Below are 20,310 nucleotides of genomic sequence, written 5' to 3'. Positions count from 1 at the left end.
ATGGCGGCGGCTTGGCCGGAGCTGGAGGCGGCGGCGCGGGAGCGGCGGCGGGAGCTGGCGCTGGCGGGCGCGGCGGTGGCCGAGCGGGTGGCGGCGGGCGGCGGGCGGCTGCCGGCGGAGCTGCTGGCGCTGCCGCTGCTGCAGGCGCTGGAGCTGAGCGGGTGCGCGGCGCTGCGGGAGCTGGGCCCGGGGCTGGCCGCCGCCCTGCCCGCCCTGCACACGCTGGTGCTGCGCGGCAACGCGCTGGGCCCCGCCGGGCTGGGCGCGGGGCTGGGCGGGCCGCTGCCGGCCCTCCGCCTGCTCGACCTCTCGGGCAACGGGCTGGAGGCGCTGCCCGCCGCGCTGGGCGGCGCGGGGGGGAGCCCCGGCGGGCGCCCCGGCCTTCCCGCAGCTGCGCAGCCTCAACCTGAGCGGCAACCGGCTGCGGGAGCTGGGCCCGGGGCTGGCCTGTGCCGCGCCGCAGCTGCAGGCGCTGCTGCTGGCCGGGAACCGCCTGCGGGTGCTGCCCGGCGCGCTGCTGCCCGCGGCCGGCGCCGTCCCGGGCGGGCCCTTCCCGCTCCTCAGCCGCCTGGAGGCGGCCGACAACGAGCTGGCGGAGCTGGGCGCCGACATCGCGGCCCTGCCGGCCCTCAAGGTGGGAGCGGGCCCGCCGCCCCCTGCCCGCCCCCCGCCGCCGCCGCCCCGCTGACCGCCCCGTCCGTGTCCCCTTCCAGAGCCTGGATGTGGCCAACAACCAGCTGAGGGAGCTGCCCGCCGCGCTGGCCGACTGCCCCCGCCTGAAGGAGGCCAACTTCAGGGGCAACCCGCTGAGGGACAAGCGGCTGGAGAAGATGGTCAACGGCTGCCAGACCAAGGCCATCCTGGAGTACCTGCGGGCCGGGGGCCGCGGGAAGGGCAAGGCCGAGAGCGCCAGGGAGGAGGCCAGGAAGAAGAAGAGGGAGAAGCACCAGAAGAAGGACGGCGGGGACGGGGAGCAGGACGAGCCGGAGGAGGTGGCCAAGCTGCTGGTGAAGATCCTGCACGTCTCTGACAACCCGGCGCCCTTGGTGGTCAAGGCGAGCTCGGGCGTCAAAGACGTTCGGCCCTTCATCGTGTGCTGCGTGCTGAAGGGAGTGAACTTAAAGCCGGGAAACGCTCTGAAGAGGTTCCTGTCTGCGCAGGTAACTGCTGCGGTCTTGTGTTACGTGTTCGCGACGAGAACGGTGCTGGCAGAGTTGGAAATAGACCGTTCTAGGCTCCTTCCAGCAGATGAGTTTCTGAAATTTGGGTGAGCTCTTCCCCTGGCTGGTGGGGAGGGTCCCCACGGCTGGTGGTGCGGAGCTGGGCCCCAGCGTGCCGCCTGGCTGGCCCTGAAAAAGCGACGCTGGTTTTCCTGAAGAACCTGATAGGAGCTGGGGTGTTACTGTGAGAGGGCAGCAAACACATGCACGTTTGCGTTGCCTCTGTAACGACACTTTGTCAGTGCTGCAGAACCTGTTGACAGCTAATACTAAACCCACGCCGCGTTAGAAGTCCCTGGTTTGGCTCCGGTTCCCTGCCCTCTGCTAAAACACCCGCCCGGCCTTCCAGTGGAGGTCCCCGAGGCACGGGCTCGCCGCTGGCGTGCCGGTCCATTAGATGGCAGGCGTTACCTGCTTTCTGATCCCAAGGCTCTTGTGTTTGTGATTTTCTGATTCAAAACTGTTTTATCTCCCAGTCGAGAAATACGTCATGTGTTATGCTTCGCTGTCTTTGCGTTTGGGTTGTAATTCAGACAGATTTGTTTCGCGGGTGAGGAGGAGGTCTCCATTTGGTGCAAAAGGGTTACTCGACTGGCTAGTAAAGCTACAAACGGGAAATACAGCATAATCTGAACCCAAGGAGGAAGATACCATGTTGATGTTTCTGATGTGTTTTGATGGCATTCTTTATGTTTTAGACTAAACTGCACGAAGACATCTGTGAAAAGAGGACAGCAGCCACGATTGCCACCCATGACTTGCAGTTGATCAAAGGTCCTCTGATATATGACGTTCAGCCTCCTGATAAACTGAAGGTAGGGCCATGGCATTGGTGGGCCTTTCCGCTTTTTTCCTTTTGTTTTCTGGAGCTGTACAGAACAGAAAGAATTTTTTTCTTACCCATAGATCCTAGAAAACTAATTCCAAGAACGTTAATTTAGAAGCTGTACTCATTTTCTTGTTATCCTGCTGTAACAAAGCCTGCTTGAACAAGCCTCACAGAGCTACCTAGTATTACTCCAGCACCAGTTCAGAGTGCATCTGCCCGAGAACTGAAGAGTAATCAGGGAAAGCAGATGCAGACTTTTTTTTTCCCCCCCCTCTAAAAGCATTCTGATCTCATTTAACATGTGCCTCTGCTTAGGGTGACTGAGGTATTGGTGTTTCAGTGTTGATCTTTTCTCCTGTGTTGCGGTGTCACCACCTCGGTGTTCCCCGGAGGTCCGTATGTGTTAGGATGTGCCTGGAGTGTCACAGAGCAAAGCGGGTGCCCCTTTGTATGAGCACGTCTCGGGTGGCAGCAGCCTTCGAGGTAACCTAATCAAAATGCATTCAGGTTCTGTTGGTTTACCTGGTCTTGAGTTGTCTCTGTTGCTGCTTTCAAAGAGGGAGGGGCACCCACCCATCCCCCCCTCCCCCCCCCAGGCTCGCAGTGCATTTTTGTGACGAGCTCTTAGATGGTACCTGTCACTTCAATCCAGAATATAAAAACGATACTCAAAATTCATGATCCTTTATTTATGTAGGCCTGTTTTGCTGTGTCTGTTAGTACCCTGCCTCCAGAACTGATCTCGCTGAAGGACCGAACAGTTGGAATACTCTGACCCTTTGGGGCTGACCCAATGTTTTTGTTGCATTCTGCTCCCTAGACATGTTGTGTTTGTAACTGCTCTGTGCACGTGGCCTGATCCTCAGGAACAAATTCTTCCTTTTCCTGATGGCTTACAGACCCTTTCCTTCATGGCTTCTGTTAGGAGACAGCAGGTTTTCACATTATTCAGTAAGTAATGATAGTAAAGGAACTGGCTAAGAAAACGGTCCACGCCTAGTTTAGTACCCATGAATGAGCCTGTTCTTCACGTGGATGTTGTAGCTCACACAAAGGTTTAAACTCTGTGTGGTCATACTGGTCTCTGTGAAATAGAAAGTGTTTTTCTGTGCTGAAAGGAGCATTAGGAATGACAGCATACAGCAGTATGGTTTTAATTACTGACTTGCTTACAGGAGAGTTTTAATAACCTTGGTGTTCGAGTCGCTCTGAAATTGAAATGTTTTCTTGTATGGTGTAGATAATGCCCCTGGGTCGAAAGGAGATCAAGGCAAAGGATCTTCTCCGTCAGCTGCAGTTAGAAGCTGAGGAGCAGAGGAAACAGAAGAAGCGTCAGAATGTTTCTGGGCTGCACAAGTCAGTATATTCATCTTTTATGTTTTTATTCATGTGAATTTTGGTAACTCATATGCATTTGGAAAAACAGCACTGAAGAAAATGTGCTCAAATGTATCATGAAGCATGTTCTGTAATGGTGGTGGGCTGACAAACCCAGCACGAGCTTCCAGGAGTTAGGATGAGAAACATGAGCTGAACTTATCGGATAAAGAGTGACCTGGAGTGAAACGAGGGTGATGAGTGTCTTATATCTAGCTGCATCAAGAGTAAATTCTTGTCATACGAATTATTCTTAGATGTGACAGATATATTTAGAATAACAAGTAGAAGGGGAACGAAGAGGAATGAAGTGTATGTTGTGTACATGCAGTAAACTAAGCAAATCAGAGGTGCAGTAGATCTGCATGTAGTAGCAGATGAACTAGGAAGCGGGGTGCAGCGCCGCCCTGTTCCATTTACTGCTCGTGCAGAGATCCTCGCCCATATCCATCACTCGTACAACTTGGAGAAATCTGCCAAGTACGTGATGGGAGAACTGTGTATTGGTGGGTAAGAGGGAAAATAAGACTGTCTGGAAGAACCAGGCAGCGGACTCTGGTACTCCTGTTTGAGCACTGGATCTCTGAGAGCACTAGAAGCATGTCTGTTTTGACAGAGTGGAGATTGAAATGCGAGTTACTTCGTGGTTCTAGCCCATCACTTCCTGCAGCCGGTGGCTTTCTTCAGCCTTACCGCCGTGATACAGTTTTACTGAATTTTGGTGCTCTTGACTTCTGGTTTTGCTGCATGGCAGATGAGGAGCACACTCATTTGGTTTTGTCGCTATTTTCTGCTGTTGTGTCCAGCTGCTGTTTCAGTTGCCCACTTTTTGCTTTTTTTTTTTTTTTCTTGGCAGGTATCTCCAGTTACTGGATGGCAAAGATAACTACCCGTGTCTTGTGGACGCCGAAGGCGTTGTGATTTCTTTCCCTCCAATAACTAACAGTGAGAAAACAAAGGTACTCTTTGTTAGTGGACGTACGTTAGTCAGAATTAAACAGTGTTTCTTTCTGTTGAGAGATACTTACCTCCAGATTCAAAGATAGGCACAGTTCTGTGAAACTTGTGATTGCATGCGAAATACAAATCTTCAAAGCCTGCATCTTGTCTGCTAGACTGTCAGATTGGGATGGATCTTGGAGTGACATTTTTACCTTTGTAAATCTGTTGAGGTCCAGCAAGCTGTTCCAAAGGCATCAGCCTGCCTCTGCAGATATGGCTTTATTGAAGGGCTGGAATATGTTTTTGACTCATAAAGAAAGGCAGCGCTTTGCCTCCGGTCGAATTGAGTCGGCCTGTCATTCAGTTTGTGTATTGAAATGTTGCCAAGTGACTGTGGGTGAGTAGCTCTGGCTCCTTACTTGCTTTTCCTGTGAAATTCTCACAGATTAGAAAGGACACCCGTGATCTATTCCTGGAGGTGACAAGCGATACCAGTTTGCAGATATGTAAAGATGTTATGGACATGCTAATTCTGGTAAGTAGTTCAGGAAAATAATCCCTCTGTCTTGGTGTGCTTCTTAGCAAAATGTTTAATTGCTCATGTGTATTGAGAAGTTCCCTCCCCCTCAGTTACTCTTTGTTCTTGCTGTATTGCAAAAGGCTTTTATATTATTGTATCCCGACCCTCAAAGCTCACCAGGGTAAATAATGTTGTGTTATCACAACTGGAAACTTATGGTTATACTCTGAACACCTTTGCCTTGTTAGCAATCTTATGGCTTCAGTTGTTGCCAATAAATTCCTTTAGGGAGAATTCTCACCTCAGCCTGCCTGACAGTGAGCTTGCTTGGTCCTGTCATTGTTGCAGAATTACCTTTCAGATACTGTATTAGCAGCAGGACAGTCTCATTAAATGCCATTCAACATATTTTTATTTTCAGTAAAGCTTCCTCACTGAAAAAGATAAAACCTGCCATATGGCAAGTGCAGGATAGCATGCCGTCAGATACTTGGCAAGATACATGTGTTTTTTCCTGTCCGGTTAACATACCCCTTAGAACACCTTGGTGAAGGTTTAACTGGTTTGTGTAGTTGACACAAGGTAGTAACAGAGAGAATTTCAAATGTGCTAAGAGTGGTGATCCCACAGCAGGCTCTCGGTGCTCAGAATTTTGTGCTTTGACAAAGCCTGAGTTCTGTGTTAAACATAAAAAATTAAACTGCTGAGAGGAGCGGAACCTCCTGGAGAGCACACCAGTGATCACATCAAAAGCCCTTTTGGTTTCCTAAAGGATTCTAACCCACTGAAGAATGTTTTCATGGAGAAGTTCCCCCAGAGGCTGGCAAGATCCACACCTTGGAAGCAACTTGGAGTTGCTGTGAGGCCTCAGCCGCAGAATTAATCTTCTTTTCTGTATTTTGCTTTTAACAGAAAATTGCAGAACTGAACAGATTTACCTTGGAAAATAAGGAAGACTCTGGCTCGGATAACGAATCTGATCCTCTTTGTGGACCGGTGAATTTGAACCCCAGCCAAAATGTACAGCCGATGAATTTTCCGTTGGTAGTGGAGCAGGTTCGAGTGGTGGACACAGATGGGAACTTGAAAGTACTTTATCCTTCAAAAACTGACCTAACCACAGTTTCTTCTCTTCTGACTGTAACACGTTAGCAGCTGTCAAAGCTCAGAAAATTATTCCATTTTCTTCTTTTTTTTTTCCCCCCATATTCAACAATGCAAGTTGTGCGCAGTGAGTTGGTTTGGTTATTTTAAGGAAAAGATGCAGTACATCCTGCCTGGGTATGTAAAAACTTGAAAGTTTGATCAAGCTACAGCAAGACGTATTGCATTCTTTCAGCCTTAATAGAAAGTCATCAGTATTCTGAGTAAGTAGGGAGAACAGTATCTTCAAATGCGAACTTAAAAGGCAGAGAAGGTATTGGAAGTCAGAAGGAATTAACTTGTAGAGAAAATCATGACACTGTCCTGGTGGTTATGAGTATAGTCATATTTTCCTGCAAGGTCACTATTGCTTCCTGGTACGTTTCAGCTGAATTATGATTTTTGGCAGCTAAACAGAGAAATCCAGTAGGTGACAGCAGTGAAACGAAGACAGCTTGCAAAACTACTTTGCTGACGTCTTACTCTGCATAATTTTATCTTTATATCTGGAGTAATTGTGAGAATTCAGTTGCTGTGAGAACTTGAGGATTAAAGTGATGGGGTTTGTGTTCGGAGATAAACACGGCTTCCATTTTTAAGTGGAGCCAGTTGAGTTGGCTGTAGGGGTTTTTATGTCTGGTGCATTTTCACGCCATCATCCATCCTAGTGGAAATACCAGTTGTAGTGACTTTGTTGTGTACATGTTGCATTACCGTTGATCGAGCACTGAATTTATTCTTGCTCGTGAAGTGCAGCTCTATTCAGAGGGCTAATGCAGCCTTACATTGACACTACTAAAGCTCCAGGTCTCCCCAGAATACAAGCACACTTGCCCAGAAAGACCCTCCTGGAGGGTCTTTCACACTCCCTTTCTGTCACACTCCCTCATGAATAGCGTTGGGGACACCTTCCAAAAGACAACTAGTTTGAGCACTTCTAATTTTGGTGATCTGTGGGTGACTTTTACATCCAGGCTACTACCTGTATGAATACAGGTAAGCTGTAAGCCAGGGTGACCTACAGATGGACTTTTTTCTGTTAAAAATGATACAGAGCTCTGACTGAACTTCTAGCTACTGTGTCAAATACATCCATGTGTTGGGACTTGCATATTGAATGGAAAAATAAAACGGTTCTTGCAGTCATCTGTCACTGTCACTTGTTTTGGCATCGGTGAAATTTCCAGCCATGCAACTATACAAACTTGCCAAAGCAGCTACTGTATACTGCAAAAATGGTGACGTAATGCTTTCTAGCTGCTTGGAGCCAAGCAGTCCTTAGTACTGCTTCAATGTGAACTTGAATGTTTCTACGTACCAATGATTTACAGTGAATTGTGCTCTAAGTCAGTTTAAACAATTAAAGAATTAGATATTCCAATGGAACTTTATTTCAGTAAAAGGGTTTTAATTTGTTAGTAAGTCACCATCTCAAAGCCAAGGAGCAGGGGCCTGAAGTTGGTGATGTATTCTCACCAGGCTGTTGGGGCTGCCTCTCAGGTGTTAAAAGGCGCTACGTTGCAGGACTTCTCCTTCCCTTAGCGCTGGTAGGCAATGAAGTAAACGTGTTGATGCTTTAGAGTGGTGGGACCTTGATGCCTTCCTGTTTCAGCATATGATAGAACTCCATCCGTTCATTAATGATTTTCTGAAAATTAGGGGGGTGTAAAGAGGTGGAAATGCATTAGGTGGAGAGCAGTACTGCAGAGTGTTCTCTTACCTCATCAGTCCCTTGCCAGCTGCCAGAAGCAGAGCCACATACCTGCATTGCCTCCAGCACCTCCTCATCCGTGAGCTCTGCCTGGGGAGGCTGGATGCCTGCTGTACTGAATGTAGCCTGAATTATTTTGCTTCGGTATCTTTCAGACTTTTGAAAAAAAAAGGAAAGTAGGTGTGTTTAGTCTTTATATGCAACTCTTTGGATTTAGGGATTCCACTGTGGGAGAGAGCACTAGTGAGTGACGAAATGGAAAGTCTGTTTATGTGGAATTACAGGTAGTTTGGGTAGGCTTCACTGCAACTGCTGAGATAACGATGGGTGGACAGCGTCCCTTACCCAGGTACTGGGCTCAGTACTTGCTACCAGGCACGTATGCCTGCAGGAACTGGCTTTAGGATGACACCTGTTAACTCTGAATCTGAAAAGATATGAGAAGTCTGGTGAGGTACCTGTTCTGAACTCTAGTTTCTCAAGGACTTCTAGTATTTGAGGCCTGTTTGCTTTGTAAGTGACAGAAGAGCTGCATGCCAAAAAGCTGGGAAGCAAATGGACTGAGTTTCCTGCTACTCTGGCCACAAAGGGAAGGGGGGCCCTGAGAGCAAAGGGCTGCAGTGCCCTGGTGCATCTCCCACTGTGCTCCTGCCCAAGAATGTCTCTAAGCTTTCAGATTCTATGCTCGAAACGGTTGAAGTGTCTCCCATGATGGCAGGAGGTGTCTGAAGCGAAGGCAGCTACGCTTACCCTGCTGGTGATGCGCTGCAGTGCCACTTGAGTTTGCAGCAACCTGTGCTGCAGTGTCTCAGCTTCCCTCTGGATCGCCTCTTGGGCCCGTTGCTGCTTGCGAATGTGGTGTTGGTTGGTCAGAAGCTCTGCCTGCAGCTCGCGGACTGTCCCCTGTAACTCACTGATCAGCTTGTTCTGCTTGGCCACTTTGGATTCTTGTTCTGTAACAGCCTGAAGGAATGTGTAAATCAAGCCATTACTGTGAGGAAGAAAGTGAGCAGGCTTGGCCACCTCTTCCCAGTATCAGGTCCAAACGCTTCTTGGATTTCCTGGGCAGAGTCTACAGACTAACAACCTTGCCAGTACTGGTAACTGTTATTACTTGGCATTTTCTCTAAAACTGCTGGATTGAGTAGGAATTTTTTTAATGTGGCAAACTCCCCCAGGCCTAAACCAAGCACAACCAAGCAGCTAATACAAGAATTTGCTATAGCGGCTTTGTACCAAATTTACCTGTAGGAGGCTGCAGTTCTCCTTCTCTATCATCAACATCAGTTCTTCATGTTTCTGTTCGGTCAGGCTGCAAAACTTAAAAGTATTTTACACCTCAGTTTTGCAGTTCACAGGTGCACCTCCTGTCTTATGAGACAGGGAACTGCTGCAGACAGCCCGAATTCCCTGCCGCCAGCTCTCCCCAGGATGATGGGCACCATGTTCCCAGGGCAGTACCTTGGCAGACATGGCTTGTAGCTGATTTTCTTGCTTTCTGAGCTTCTTTTGGAGCGTTTCCTTTTCAGATTGGATTTTCCGAAGCTGGGATTCTTGGATTTCCAGTTGTCTTTGCAGGGAAGAGATGGTACCTGTCAAGTTGGAATACTGCTGTTAAGCAAACGAAATGCCTGTCAAAAGCTTCACGGCTCCTTTTTTCAGGTAAGCATAAGCAGAGCTGCTGTTGTAACCGGCTGAGCATAGGCTGTGTGTGGGGTTAATGCTGCAGCTGCGGTGATGCTGGTTGATAATGCATTTTGTACTATGGTAGGTACAAAGCTAACTTCAGTGTGTGAGGTAGAAGCTACTTTGAGGACCGGTAGAGCTGGTAGCAAGCAAAGGTTTGTTGAAATGCTACCAGGTGCCCCAGAATCAAGCACTCGGGGGTATGTGTGTGTGTCTGTCTGTCTCCCTCCCTGCTGGGTTTTCTCATGCGCTTTGCTTCCAGGGGAAGAGAGAAAGTGGTTTCACGGCAAGTGGCATTTCAGCCTCACTCTTAAGCTACACTCGAAAAGCAAGAGGGTTTGCACCCACGAGAGCTTGACATAGAATTTTTTCGAGGCAACAGGAGCAGAACCACAAGAATAGGAGCTCGGTGGCTGGGTAAGGTGTTCTCTGGACGCGGTACCTGCGGCCACGCTGCACTCATGCTTCGCTTTGCGCAGTTCCTGCCACAGCTCTGGGTCGGCTGCCGCCCTCTCGGGGGGCTCGGCAGCCCCCACCTGCCCCTGCGATGGGGCCCGGGCCTGGCGGAGACCCTCACCGGGGGCTGCTGCGGCTGCGCCCCCGCCCTCCATCCCCGCGCCGGGAGGGGAGAGCGACACCCGAGAGGTGGGCTGGGCGCGGGGGGCGCCTTGCGGGGGTGCACGGGGGGGGGGGGAACGGCGGGGAGGGCCGGGGGAGCGGGGGCTGGCCCGGGACGGGGCAGTGGCAGCCGGTAGCGGCGGAAGGCTCGGGGCCGGGGAGCGGAGGCCGGGAGCAGCGGAGGGCCCGGAGCAGCAGCTGGCCGGGGGCCGGTACAGCGGAGTGCCCGGGGCAGGGGAGCAGGGTCCGGGAGCGGCGAGGGAGGCCCGGAGCAAGCGGGGCCCGGGGCCGTTACCGCAGCCTCCGCCCCCCACCCGCGGCGCCGCAGCCGGTTGCCAGGCAACGGGCCCGCGCCTTCCGCTTCCGGGGCAGCCGGGCCGCGCCGCGCCGCCGCCATGGGGCGTAAGAAGAAGACGCTGCATGACTACGCGGCCGAGTTCTCGGAGCTGGCGGTGAAGCGGCACCTGCTGGAGCGCGGCGCGGCGGGGGGAGGCGGCGGCGGTGGTGGAGACGCTGTACTGCACCCCCTGCCAGCTGCCCATGCGGGTGCGCCGCGACCGCATCCTGGAGCACCTCTCCTCCGGCCGCCACTACCGCAACCGCCGCCTGCTCCGCCAGCACGGCCTGCGCGCCCCGCTGCTGCTGTGAGTGCCAGCGCCAGGCCGGGCCCCCCAGCCCCGCCGGCCGGCCCCCGGTGTGGAGCAGGCAGAAGGCAGCCCCCGGCCCCGCTGGTCTGCCCCCCGGTGTCGGAGCGGATTGAGGCCGGCCCCACCAGTCGGCCCCGGGTGTCGGAGCAGGCTGAGGCTGGCCCCTACCCCCGCTGGCCAGCCCCCAGTGCCACAGCAGGTTGAGGGCGACCCCCGGCCCTACCGGTTAGCCCCCGGTGGGGAGCAGGCTGAGGCTAACTACCCCAGCCCCACCAGCCGGTCCCCGGTGTCAGAGCAGGCTGAAGCCGGCCCCTCACCCCACTGGTCAGCCCCCTGATGTTGGAGCAGGTCGAGGCTGGCTGCCCCGGCCGCACCGGTCAGCCCCCGCTGTGGAGCAGGCTGATGCCGGCTGCCCCGGCCCCACAGGTCAGCCCCTGGCCCCATCGGCCGGCCCCTGGTGTCAGAGCGGGTTGAGGCTGTCCCCCAGCCCCAGGCCCCAGTGTCGGAGCAGGTTGAAACCACGTGGCCCCAGCCTTTTGCGCGGCGAGGAGGTGCAGAGCCTCACCCCAAACTCTCCTCTCTTTCCCCCAGCTCTGCAGGTCCAGACATTGGCACCAGCCTGCCCCTGCAGCTCGACGCGCCCTCACTGCTCATCCAGCCGTCCTTCATCCTCGCCGCCAGCGCTGACACCAGCACCAGCTATGGCATGGACCCCTCTCCACCCTCCTACCACAAGCCGCTGGTTCCCCAGCACCCCATCACCACCAGCTCCCCTGCAAGTGCAGCTACCCCCAGGGAAGACCCAACGCCTTCCACCTCTGCCAGGCACCCCTCAGCGCTTGCCACCTCCCACATGAGGATCGTGCCCACCCCGTTGACAGCCGAGGCTTCCAACGGCCCGATGCCCGCCTTAGGGCATGGCAGTGACAGCAACAGTGTCGGCCTTGCCCTTTTTGGCATTGGGCTCATTAATAAAGGCTTGTTTCAAAGCCTGATGGAGGAAAACGGCTGTTGCTTGCTCTACGTTGTGGCAGACCAGCTGGAGGAGGTGGAGCGTGCCTTCGGTGCTGAGTTCCTGGCCGTCACCATGGTGCTGCGGCAGCAGGATGCTGATGTCGCACTCAACGATCAGCGGTACTGTCTGCCGCTAACTCCCGTGCGTGCTTCTTCCCAGCTGCGAGGCTGGGGGCGAGTGTCTCTGCGCAAGGCTTGCTTCCCTCTCTGTAAAATGCTGCCGCACTGTAGCGGACCCAGGCTGTGCTTGTCTGGCCCCTTGTGTAGGAACGGAGTGAGACCAAGGGGCTGTTGCAGGTTAAGCCTCACGTAGGATGTCATCTACCCACAGGTACTTCAGGAGTCCCTGAGAAGCTTGGCTTGATTCGTGTGCCCAGAGCCGGTGGAAACTCAGGAGTTTAGCTGCAGGCACTTTTGTTAAGAAATATAACAACCCCTTGTTCTTCTCCGTTCTCGTAGAGCAACAAACTACATGCTTTGCTGCTGCCTACCGGTTTGTCTGCCTCAGAGCAGCTGGCTGCCTTTGGGTGGCTCTTTTGAAACTTTGAGATAAATGAGGGTTGCTGTAAATAGGAAAGATTGTGGCATTCTGCTTTACAGTTGAACGGAATGAGTAACATCTGGTGATGTGGTTACAGTTGGTTCTCAAATTGGTGTTTGAAATACCATTGCACAAGTGAAAGGCAGAGCTTTTTAGGAAGATGGGTTTGGTATTAGAAACCAGAGAATTGTGATGAGCCGAGATGTACTGATCACTTGTTCAGCAGGTCTACCACATAAATACTTTTGATTTCACTGTGCGTGTTAACTAGCAGGATTTAACTTGTTTTCAAAGGACACCTTTAAAAGACCTTTCAGGTGCAGGAAAAGCAATAGAATTCCACGTGTGTAATTTTAACCTGTGTGTGTCATCCCATAGTTCATCCTTGGAGGCAGGTTATCGAGTTCGTTTTATAGTGTAACTGGCTCTTGCAGAGGTTTTACATCTTTTTTTAACTCTTCCTCAAGTTTAAGTTGTCTGTCACAAAAATAACTGTAACCAAAAGGAGCTTTTGAACATTGTTCTTTCTAGTAAAAACCTTGTCTTCACTGAAGGTCTTTCTTTTGCCTTCGGCAGAGTCTCTGGAGCCATTATTTGTTCACCACCTGAAGAAGCCTCCAAGATTGTAATCGATGCTTTACGAGCGGGTAAGAGGAACAGCTGCAAGCTCAGCTTTTCTCTGTAGTCAGTAGCACGCGTTGAGGCAGACTTTGTGTGCTTGCTAAACGCTTTCAACGTGAACGCCCTCTTGCTTCCGCAGCGGCCCTTGAGTTGTGCAGGCTAATTGCGTTATTAAAGATAAATTAGTCTGCTGCTGACACTGATGTTAATGGCCGGACACCGATGTTTTTTGCACTGTACTGGTCCCAGCATGGCCATGCAGAGTGTCTAGTCCTAGAAATAGCACTAGGACTCAAAGCTGTCAAAACGTTCGTGCTTCCTGGTGTCCGTAACCAGCTAGTGAAACCACAGCCAGAGGCCAGAAGGGAGGTAGCAGCATCGACAAACAAAAAGCTGTGCTCCAGTTTCATTAAACATGCTTTCTAGAATGTCATGACATGTATTGCAAGCTACAAACGTTTTGTGCAGACTGTGCCTTGCCTTCAGTCCTGTGTTCTCTGCTGTTTTGCACAGGAAAAGGTGTGTTTTGCGAGAGCCTGCCCAGTTTTGACAGGCAGACGGCAGAAGCTTGTTTTGATGAAGCTGACAGATGTGGAAGACCGTTGGTGTGCGGATTCTACAAGTAAGACCTGCATTTTTCTTCTGATTTATACTTGATAAGAAGTACATGCCTGAAAGTAGTGTTGATTCCTCAGGCTCTCCTGAATTTGTCCTCAAATAAACCTAGTTTCACTGCTGCTTGTTAACGTTGTTCATCTGGGAGTTAATTGGAGTGGATTAATTCTTCATGCTTACTGGAGATAAAAATCTAGCTGTCATGAGATTAAAATAAATGTTCACTTGAATGGATGCTAGTGGAACTCAAATGGTGAAGCTTTCCTGATGTGAAAGCTCCATTGCTTTATTTTAGAGTGGCCAAAGGCAGTTGGGGTCCACGTCTCTGCTGTCCTTCCAAGGTTTTGCAAATGCTGCAGCCCGTTGGAGCTTCAGAGAAGGAAATATTCTGATGGTGCTGTGCTGTTTGTTCTCTGAGGCGGTTTCTTGGTCTGTGGTTTTAGGACGGTTTTTGCTCCTGGTTTTTCATGCACATACAACCGCCAGGTCAGGCAGATCTGTGACTTACGCTAAGCGTGCAGCTGCCGAGGGCTGCTTTTCACTGCTGTGTTGTAAAGCATTTAGTTTGCAACCCTGTTCAGTCTAGTAATGCCTGATGACATTAAACTTTGCTCGTGTTTTAGACTTCCATATGAAAGTTCTGCCCACATGTATTATACTTTGTCTGGACCTGAGGGTATCTGCTCTTTCATCGTTTGACAGCTTTGTTGCAGTAAACTAGAAATAATGTTGGAAGGTGACAGTGAATTAGCCACATTCTTTAAAAAGATAGAGAAGACGACTGCTCTCTGAATGTATTTTCCTAATACTGAAAACTCTTTTGTAACTTTTCTGTATTTTCAGCAATTTGCTAATTACATTCTGTAATTAGATGATGCCTTGTGAAACTTAAGTATGAGTGTTAGCAAGTACTAGTGGAAGCTTACAGTAACTCTTCAATGAAAGAACAAGCAACCTTCCGAAGTTTCTTTTAGAGCACCGTCTCTAGGGACGCGCTGACCCTCATCCACTATTTAACTTGCCGCTCAAATTGAATTTCCAAGCACTGGGGTCTGCACAGAGCTGCGTTTTACCTCTGACTTTTTTCTAATGCCTTTGGAAGGGATGGTGCTTGAGGATTACCTTGAGGATTGCAAACTGTGTGGCTGTGAAAATTCCATTTGCTTGTTAGAATTACTGGCCTGTCTGATGGGAACAGATTTATTGATCTTTGTAAAATGATATTTCCACTTGTAACCTTACGTCTGGACACTTTAGATTAAATGATTGAAACAGAAGGAAAGTAGATGAATTTTAATTCGCTTCTACTCGGTTAAACTTGCAGGAACTTGGGGAGCTTTGCCAAAAGCCAAGAAAAAGCCACCTTAAATTTGTGCTCAGCATTTACCACCATGCGCTGAGTGGATGTGGGTGGTTAGTAAACACGTGTGATCATTTTGTGCTTCTCTGCTGAGGATAGTTAATTTCATTGCAAATAAAACTTGCTCGGACAAATATATATGCATTTTGTATACGAGACCTGTAGGTAATTCACTGGACCTGTAAATGCTTTTAGTCCCCGTTGTTTAATTTAATTTCTTTGTTACAGTTACTACTTTGTCTTCACGAGTGCAGATATTAGGCTTGTTTGCACGAAGCAAAATTCATAATAACAATAAGTGACCAAACTTAGAAAGCCATGTCTGACCCCGTCAGTCTGGTGGGGTTTGTGTCGCATGTCATCTGCCGCGGAGTCGGCCTCGTGTGCCGCGGTGGTTACGGCCCCAGGTGGCCGCTGCCTCTTCCGAGCGCTCTGCCGCATTCCTCGCTTCTCTTTGAAGGCGCTTTGACCCGGCGCTGCAGTTCTTGTACCAGAAAGTTCGCGACAGCCAGGCGCTGGGGAGGATTCACCGGATATCGACCATCAGCAGCATATATCCGGCAGCGTCCCCGAGCTTCCTGAAAGCATCAGGTACCGAGCAGCTCTCTTCTGAAAAGTTGGTTCTCAAAGGACTGGAAATGTATCTTGCCCCGTATTCTGGTGGGAAGTCCCCTGTCTGCGTAGCCTTAAGCCATGTGGGTTTTCTTCTGGGGAGCGTTTCCTTACCGGTCTTTATTTTGGTTGCGTTTTTCTGTTGGCTTTGAGTATTAGTTTCTTCGACATCAGGGGCTTTTTATATCGATCTCAGTGCAGTTCAGTAATCGACGTTGGCTGCGGGTTTTAAATGCGGAGACCTTAATGTCCTATTTTGCTTCCTCCAGGTGGAATTTTTTACAATGCTGCTGTACACGATATAGATATTATCAGTTTGTTGTTGGGAGAGAGCGCGCTGGATACAATATTTTCACTGGGGCATGCGTTCTGCGCAGGTAAGAATAAACCTGTTGATGGGTTATTGTCTATCTCTGGACATCAGTACTGAAATTGGAAGGAAAGCGTGTATAAGAGCACAGTAGCTCTGACAGAATTGTTCCATCACAGAACAGTTGAAAAAATAGTCTAGCGAAACATAAGGCAAGTGTTTCGAGAAGTCACTGTAGACAGGGTGTTCAGGGATGATTTCTGACTTGTCTTGGCTCCCTGCTGACGCGATGCGGTCGCTGTAGAGGTGTTGAACTCTACCCCGTATTACAGCAATTGAAGGGTATCAAGTTTGCCAGTGGAAAACCAGAATGCAGGAGACACTGAGCAAAGCTTTGTGCTTACAAGAATGGCAGTGCAGTCTCTTTCCGTTCTGTGCTTTCTCTGATTTCTTTGGCACTTTCCTGTTGGTCTCGGCACAGTTAAAGATGTGAATTTACTCTGCGTTACGTCAAGCTGCTGGGCACGCTTTGGGTTACCAGCCTGATTTAAACTAACCATAAAATTGGAACCTGCCATCTTTAAAATGGAAATGCAAAGTTTTAATTAAGGTAATTGTAGCTGCTGCCAACCTTGACTGGCTGTTTTAGAAGGTGTAGCCTGCTATGTTATAATCTATGGTGAAGCACTGAAATGCAACAAACAAAATGCCCTGGGGAGGATTTTGTACCATCTGGCTCTTTCTAGCTACGTGCTGAAAGTTGCCTGATCTCAGTTGTAATAAGCTGTGGAGGCAAATGTGTTTGGAAGAAGGAGCAAAAGCCTTCTGTAGGGAGAGCCACGGGCTGGGAAGGTGGAGTGCAGGCCCAGGGGCTGTGTCTTTCTGCAGAGCTTGTTGCTCTCCATCAGAAGTGCCAATAAAGGTAAACCAGCTGTTGTACGTTGCAGAAAGCGCTTTGCTGTCACCGTTGCTTCCTGCCTGAAGGTATTGTAGAGCCGGTGTCGCCTCTTAACGGGAGAAGAACACTTTGTAGTCGTAGTACTCGCTGGTTTGCTGTTCCTGGTGTGAACAAGTGCCTGTTTTTTGTCACTCAGATATGGCCTGCTTGAAGGATGCAGACACTGTAGCAGTCAGCATGAAGTTTCCTAGCGGAGCAATTGTTACTTTGGACATCAGTCAGCACTGCACTAGAAGCTGTGATCACAGACTAGAGGTGCGTTCTTACTTTTAAGTCTGTCGCGACATTGCAGGCCAGCACAAGTTTTCCCCTGTATGCATTCATGTAGGGCGCTGCATGTTGTGCCTGCACCTGCAAGCACGTTTCATGAAACACCTCTGTACCACAACAGCAGGGGATTGCTTGTGTTTGTGTAACCTACAGTCTGCTCTCTCTTCTATTACCCCGATTTTTCACGCATATTCTGTTGGGGTTATGAGCTGCGTGCAATCATACCGGAGCAGGAACTGGTGTCAGCTCTCCCGAGGCTGAAATGTTGTCGCACAGTTCATTTGTTGCCTTTCCAAGGTGTTCTCAGGTGTATAGCAAGCCAGGGGTTAAGGATATTAAAGGGGAAGAAAAGCATAAATTCAGGAATTTACAGGCAATTTGCCTCTGAAGTCATGAATTGTAACAGATGCATGGGCTGGATTTGGGGAGTAATATCTGTTAAATACTTAAGAAAGGAGCTCTGCTCAGGTGGAAAAAAAAATAAAAAAAGTGGAGGTATCGCATAAGCAGAAGCCACTGTACCACAATGCATACCTGGTGTTTTCTGTCGCGTCTGAGCCATACAAGGGGGTATGTCGGTGTAACTCCTAATTTTAGAAGCTACTTTTTTCTTGGTTGTATGAACCAGGGCTTTTCTAGACTAGCCAGGTGTTAAGATGGAAAGCACAATAAATTAAAAACGTTGCTTTCTCTCCTGTTTGCTGCCTTCCCTGCAGGTTCACGGTTCCCGAGGGACGCTACGAGTAGATAATCAGAATCCCCTGGGGATTACGGAGCATGGCACTTCCGTGTCCATTTATTCACAGACCCAAGCTGATCGCTACAGGGATGCGCACAGGGAGCTCTTCCGACACTTTCTGAGAACCCTGAAAGGTAGGAGGAAGCTTACGTTAACAACCAGTGTTGCTCTGGGTTTGCTTTCAGGGAAAACTTCCCTTGGAAGCTGTTCCAATAGCAATTGCAGTTTGGTGTTTGCGTGGCTGGAATCCCCCAAAGAAACGAGTCGGTGTGAAAACTGGGAATGAGAGATTCATCCTGGTTAAGTGAAAGCCAGCGTTGTGCAGGTGGTTGAGGGAGCTCCCTGTGAGCAAACATGGGGTTTCACGGGCTGGTCTGCTGCCCTGAACAAACCCTGATGTTCTCAGCAGACGCGTATTGAGCACAACAGCGCACGTGGCTGGGAAAAAACATGCGTGGAGCGGTCACCCTCCGAAGGAGTGGCTAGTTCGGTGAAAATGCAAACAGCTGATCTCGTTTCAGTAAATGAAAATTAATGACTATTTCCTTGGGGGGGGCTGCTGCTCTTCTCACTTCCAAGTCAGTGAGACGGGTGAGGGATGGAGCGTTGATCTGAAACTGTGTTCTGAGAAGAAATTAAAATTGGGAGGGAAAATTACATTGGACCTTGCTGCCATTTGTGAAGACAGCAGCCCTTTTTAACAGCAAGAGACCCTTGCCTAGCGTGCTGGCTACCCAGGAGGAATCAAAGTATTTCTGTTCTGCTGGCTGCATGGAGGGAAACGCGGTGTTTTGGTCACAGGGCAGTAAGGGGAGGGGGCAGAAACTTTATTTTTAAAATCAGAGGCCCCAGCTCTGGGAGCTGAAGAGCGATGCCATGGTGGGTGGTGATGTGCTGCGAGGCAGAGCAGGCGATAATGCAGGTTTCAGCCAGCGCTTTGTCCCTGTCCCTGCAGGCAAGGAGCCCCCAGCGATCACCAAAGAGCAGTTTCTGTGGACGATTCAGGTCGCTGCAGCTGCTGAACAGTCCTGGAGAAACGGATCTGCTGTTGACTTGCGCAACAAAGCAATAGATTCATGCGTGATCAAGACTGAGATAATGTGACACACAGCGCTGTTTTCTGAAGTGAAGGATAACCGTTAAGCTGTGCTACAGGGAGGTCTTTCCACCTAGCAATGGATGTCTCTACTGTAACCTTAAAATAAGACCTGCGGTTTTAACCTTTCCGCTGGGAATGCCCAGAAGACAGAAGAATTTTTGAACCAGAAGTGCTCGGTGCTGAGGCTTGTGTGTCTTTTGTTGTGCATCAGCCAGAGCCCTCGAGAAATTCTGGGTAGTTTCATCCAGGCAGCTTTTCCTCCTGGAGAGTTCTGCTGGTCGTGAAATTCTCTTTTCCTGGGAGAAGACGGCTGCTCCTCAGGCCGTGGTAAGGTGGTGTAGGCCACCACCAGCCGTGATGGGAACGGTGCAAGTGGGTGGCTTCCCTGGCAGCTTCACAAGCAAGATGACATAATGCTCCAAAAAAATATGGGAGGATCAGTCTGGTCCGTGCTCTTCTCCTTCCAGTATATACAGGAATGTGACTTCTGCGCTGAACTTGCCTCTGGGCCTTGTATATATTGCTTTTTTGGTTGTTTTTACTGGGTTTTCTAAAAGATTTTGAAAATAAGTTGTGATCTAATTTTCTGGGGAGGGGGAAGGAAGTAATAAAGCAGGGAAGGAGACCTGTGGCTGCCCTGATGTTAGATGAGAGTCTTCGTAGTGAGGCCTTAAACAAGGCTACTCTGGAGGAGCAACACACTTGGGCATTTCGGTAGCAAACACTGCGCTGTGAAAGGCTTGTGTCAGAGCGTAATCTGTGAGTATGTACGGGGGCCCTGTACAGCGTCTGCGGCCAAGACGTGCGGCTGCCGGGCAGGTTATTCGAGGCTGAGCGTTGTCTGGATCACTCGCTGCAGCAGCATGGGAGCGATCCGCAGGCTGCTCTTTGCCTTGCTTAAATGCAGGAGTTGTACGGTTACGTTTTTGTAGCAACTGAACTAATAATCATGTCCTTTGAGTGTAGGAAGGGCATCTGATGGCATATTTTAAAGGTATGGTTTTTTACAGTCCAGCAGATTTGGAATACATGTCACAGGACAAGATAGTGCCTTCAGCAACAGGCAGGTCTTGCTTTTCAGCCAGGTTCTTTGTTCATTTTTATTCTTGCATTGAGTTTACTGCTGATGTGTGGGTTTGACTGTTTGTAGTCTCTTTCTTACACGTCAGTTCCCAAGATCTTTTGAAAGCTTTTTGTATTGTATTAAAATAAAGTTCTTGCCTTAAGTATTAGTTTGGAAATGACACTTCTTGCAAGATTCTTTCATTCAAACAATTTCCACTTCCTACATATGGAATATGTATTACTAAAACTAGAAATAGTGGTGATCTTTATAACTAAAGACAATTCTCTGGTGGAAATTGGTTTTAATGGTGTAATTTTTCAAACTCAGAAAAGCTATGTCTTAATGATAAAGGCTGCTATTGATTTCATTCTCTATTTTCTAGTCATTTATTGAAAAAAGAGAAATTTTACAT

General features: G+C 49.7%; 3 protein-coding genes across 7 annotated transcripts; 2 read left to right on the top strand and 1 right to left on the bottom strand.

Annotated features, from left to right (window-relative positions):
- LRRC47 (leucine rich repeat containing 47) lies at positions 1 to 7,177 on the top strand. Its single transcript, XM_040586759.1, is given in 8 exon segments — positions 1 to 377; positions 379 to 634; positions 714 to 1,160; positions 1,919 to 2,035; positions 3,290 to 3,405; positions 4,283 to 4,385; positions 4,814 to 4,903; positions 5,801 to 7,177. Coding segments are annotated over 8 exon segments (1,746 nt in total). The 3' UTR covers positions 6,041 to 7,177.
- On the bottom strand, positions 6,091 to 10,039 carry CCDC27 (coiled-coil domain containing 27). Its single transcript, XM_040586765.1, has 6 exons — positions 9,871 to 10,039; positions 9,204 to 9,334; positions 8,988 to 9,062; positions 8,493 to 8,705; positions 7,794 to 7,898; positions 6,091 to 7,679 (listed from the first exon to the last, which is right to left on the bottom strand). The coding sequence occupies exons 1-6, from the start codon at positions 10,037 to 10,039 to the stop codon at positions 7,608 to 7,610; spliced, it is 765 nt and encodes a 254-aa protein (XP_040442699.1). The 3' UTR covers positions 6,091 to 7,607.
- Positions 9,288 to 20,265, top strand: LOC121084816 (myo-inositol 2-dehydrogenase-like). 5 transcript variants are annotated; one of them, XM_040586764.1, is made up of 11 exons: positions 9,324 to 9,404; positions 9,514 to 9,583; positions 9,691 to 9,845; positions 11,285 to 11,827; positions 12,825 to 12,895; positions 13,383 to 13,491; positions 15,305 to 15,435; positions 15,726 to 15,833; positions 16,861 to 16,979; positions 17,711 to 17,867; positions 18,689 to 20,265. In XM_040586764.1, the coding sequence occupies exons 4-11, from the start codon at positions 11,400 to 11,402 to the stop codon at positions 18,835 to 18,837; spliced, it is 1,272 nt and encodes a 423-aa protein (XP_040442698.1). In that variant the 5' UTR covers positions 9,324 to 9,404; positions 9,514 to 9,583; positions 9,691 to 9,845; positions 11,285 to 11,399; the 3' UTR covers positions 18,838 to 20,265. The 5 variants fall into 5 exon arrangements, with proteins under 5 accessions (XP_040442697.1, XP_040442698.1, XP_040442695.1 ...); XM_040586763.1 differs by lacking the exon at positions 9,514 to 9,583 and having other exon boundaries at positions 9,288 to 9,404; XM_040586761.1 differs by having other exon boundaries at positions 9,514 to 9,845.
- The last annotated feature ends 45 nt before the right edge of the window (positions 20,266 to 20,310 follow it).

Source organism: Falco naumanni, chromosome 3 (assembly GCF_017639655.2).
Source record: "Falco naumanni isolate bFalNau1 chromosome 3, bFalNau1.pat, whole genome shotgun sequence".
NCBI lineage: Eukaryota > Metazoa > Chordata > Aves > Falconiformes > Falconidae > Falco > Falco naumanni.
This window is presented reverse-complemented; position numbering and strand designations above follow the sequence as displayed.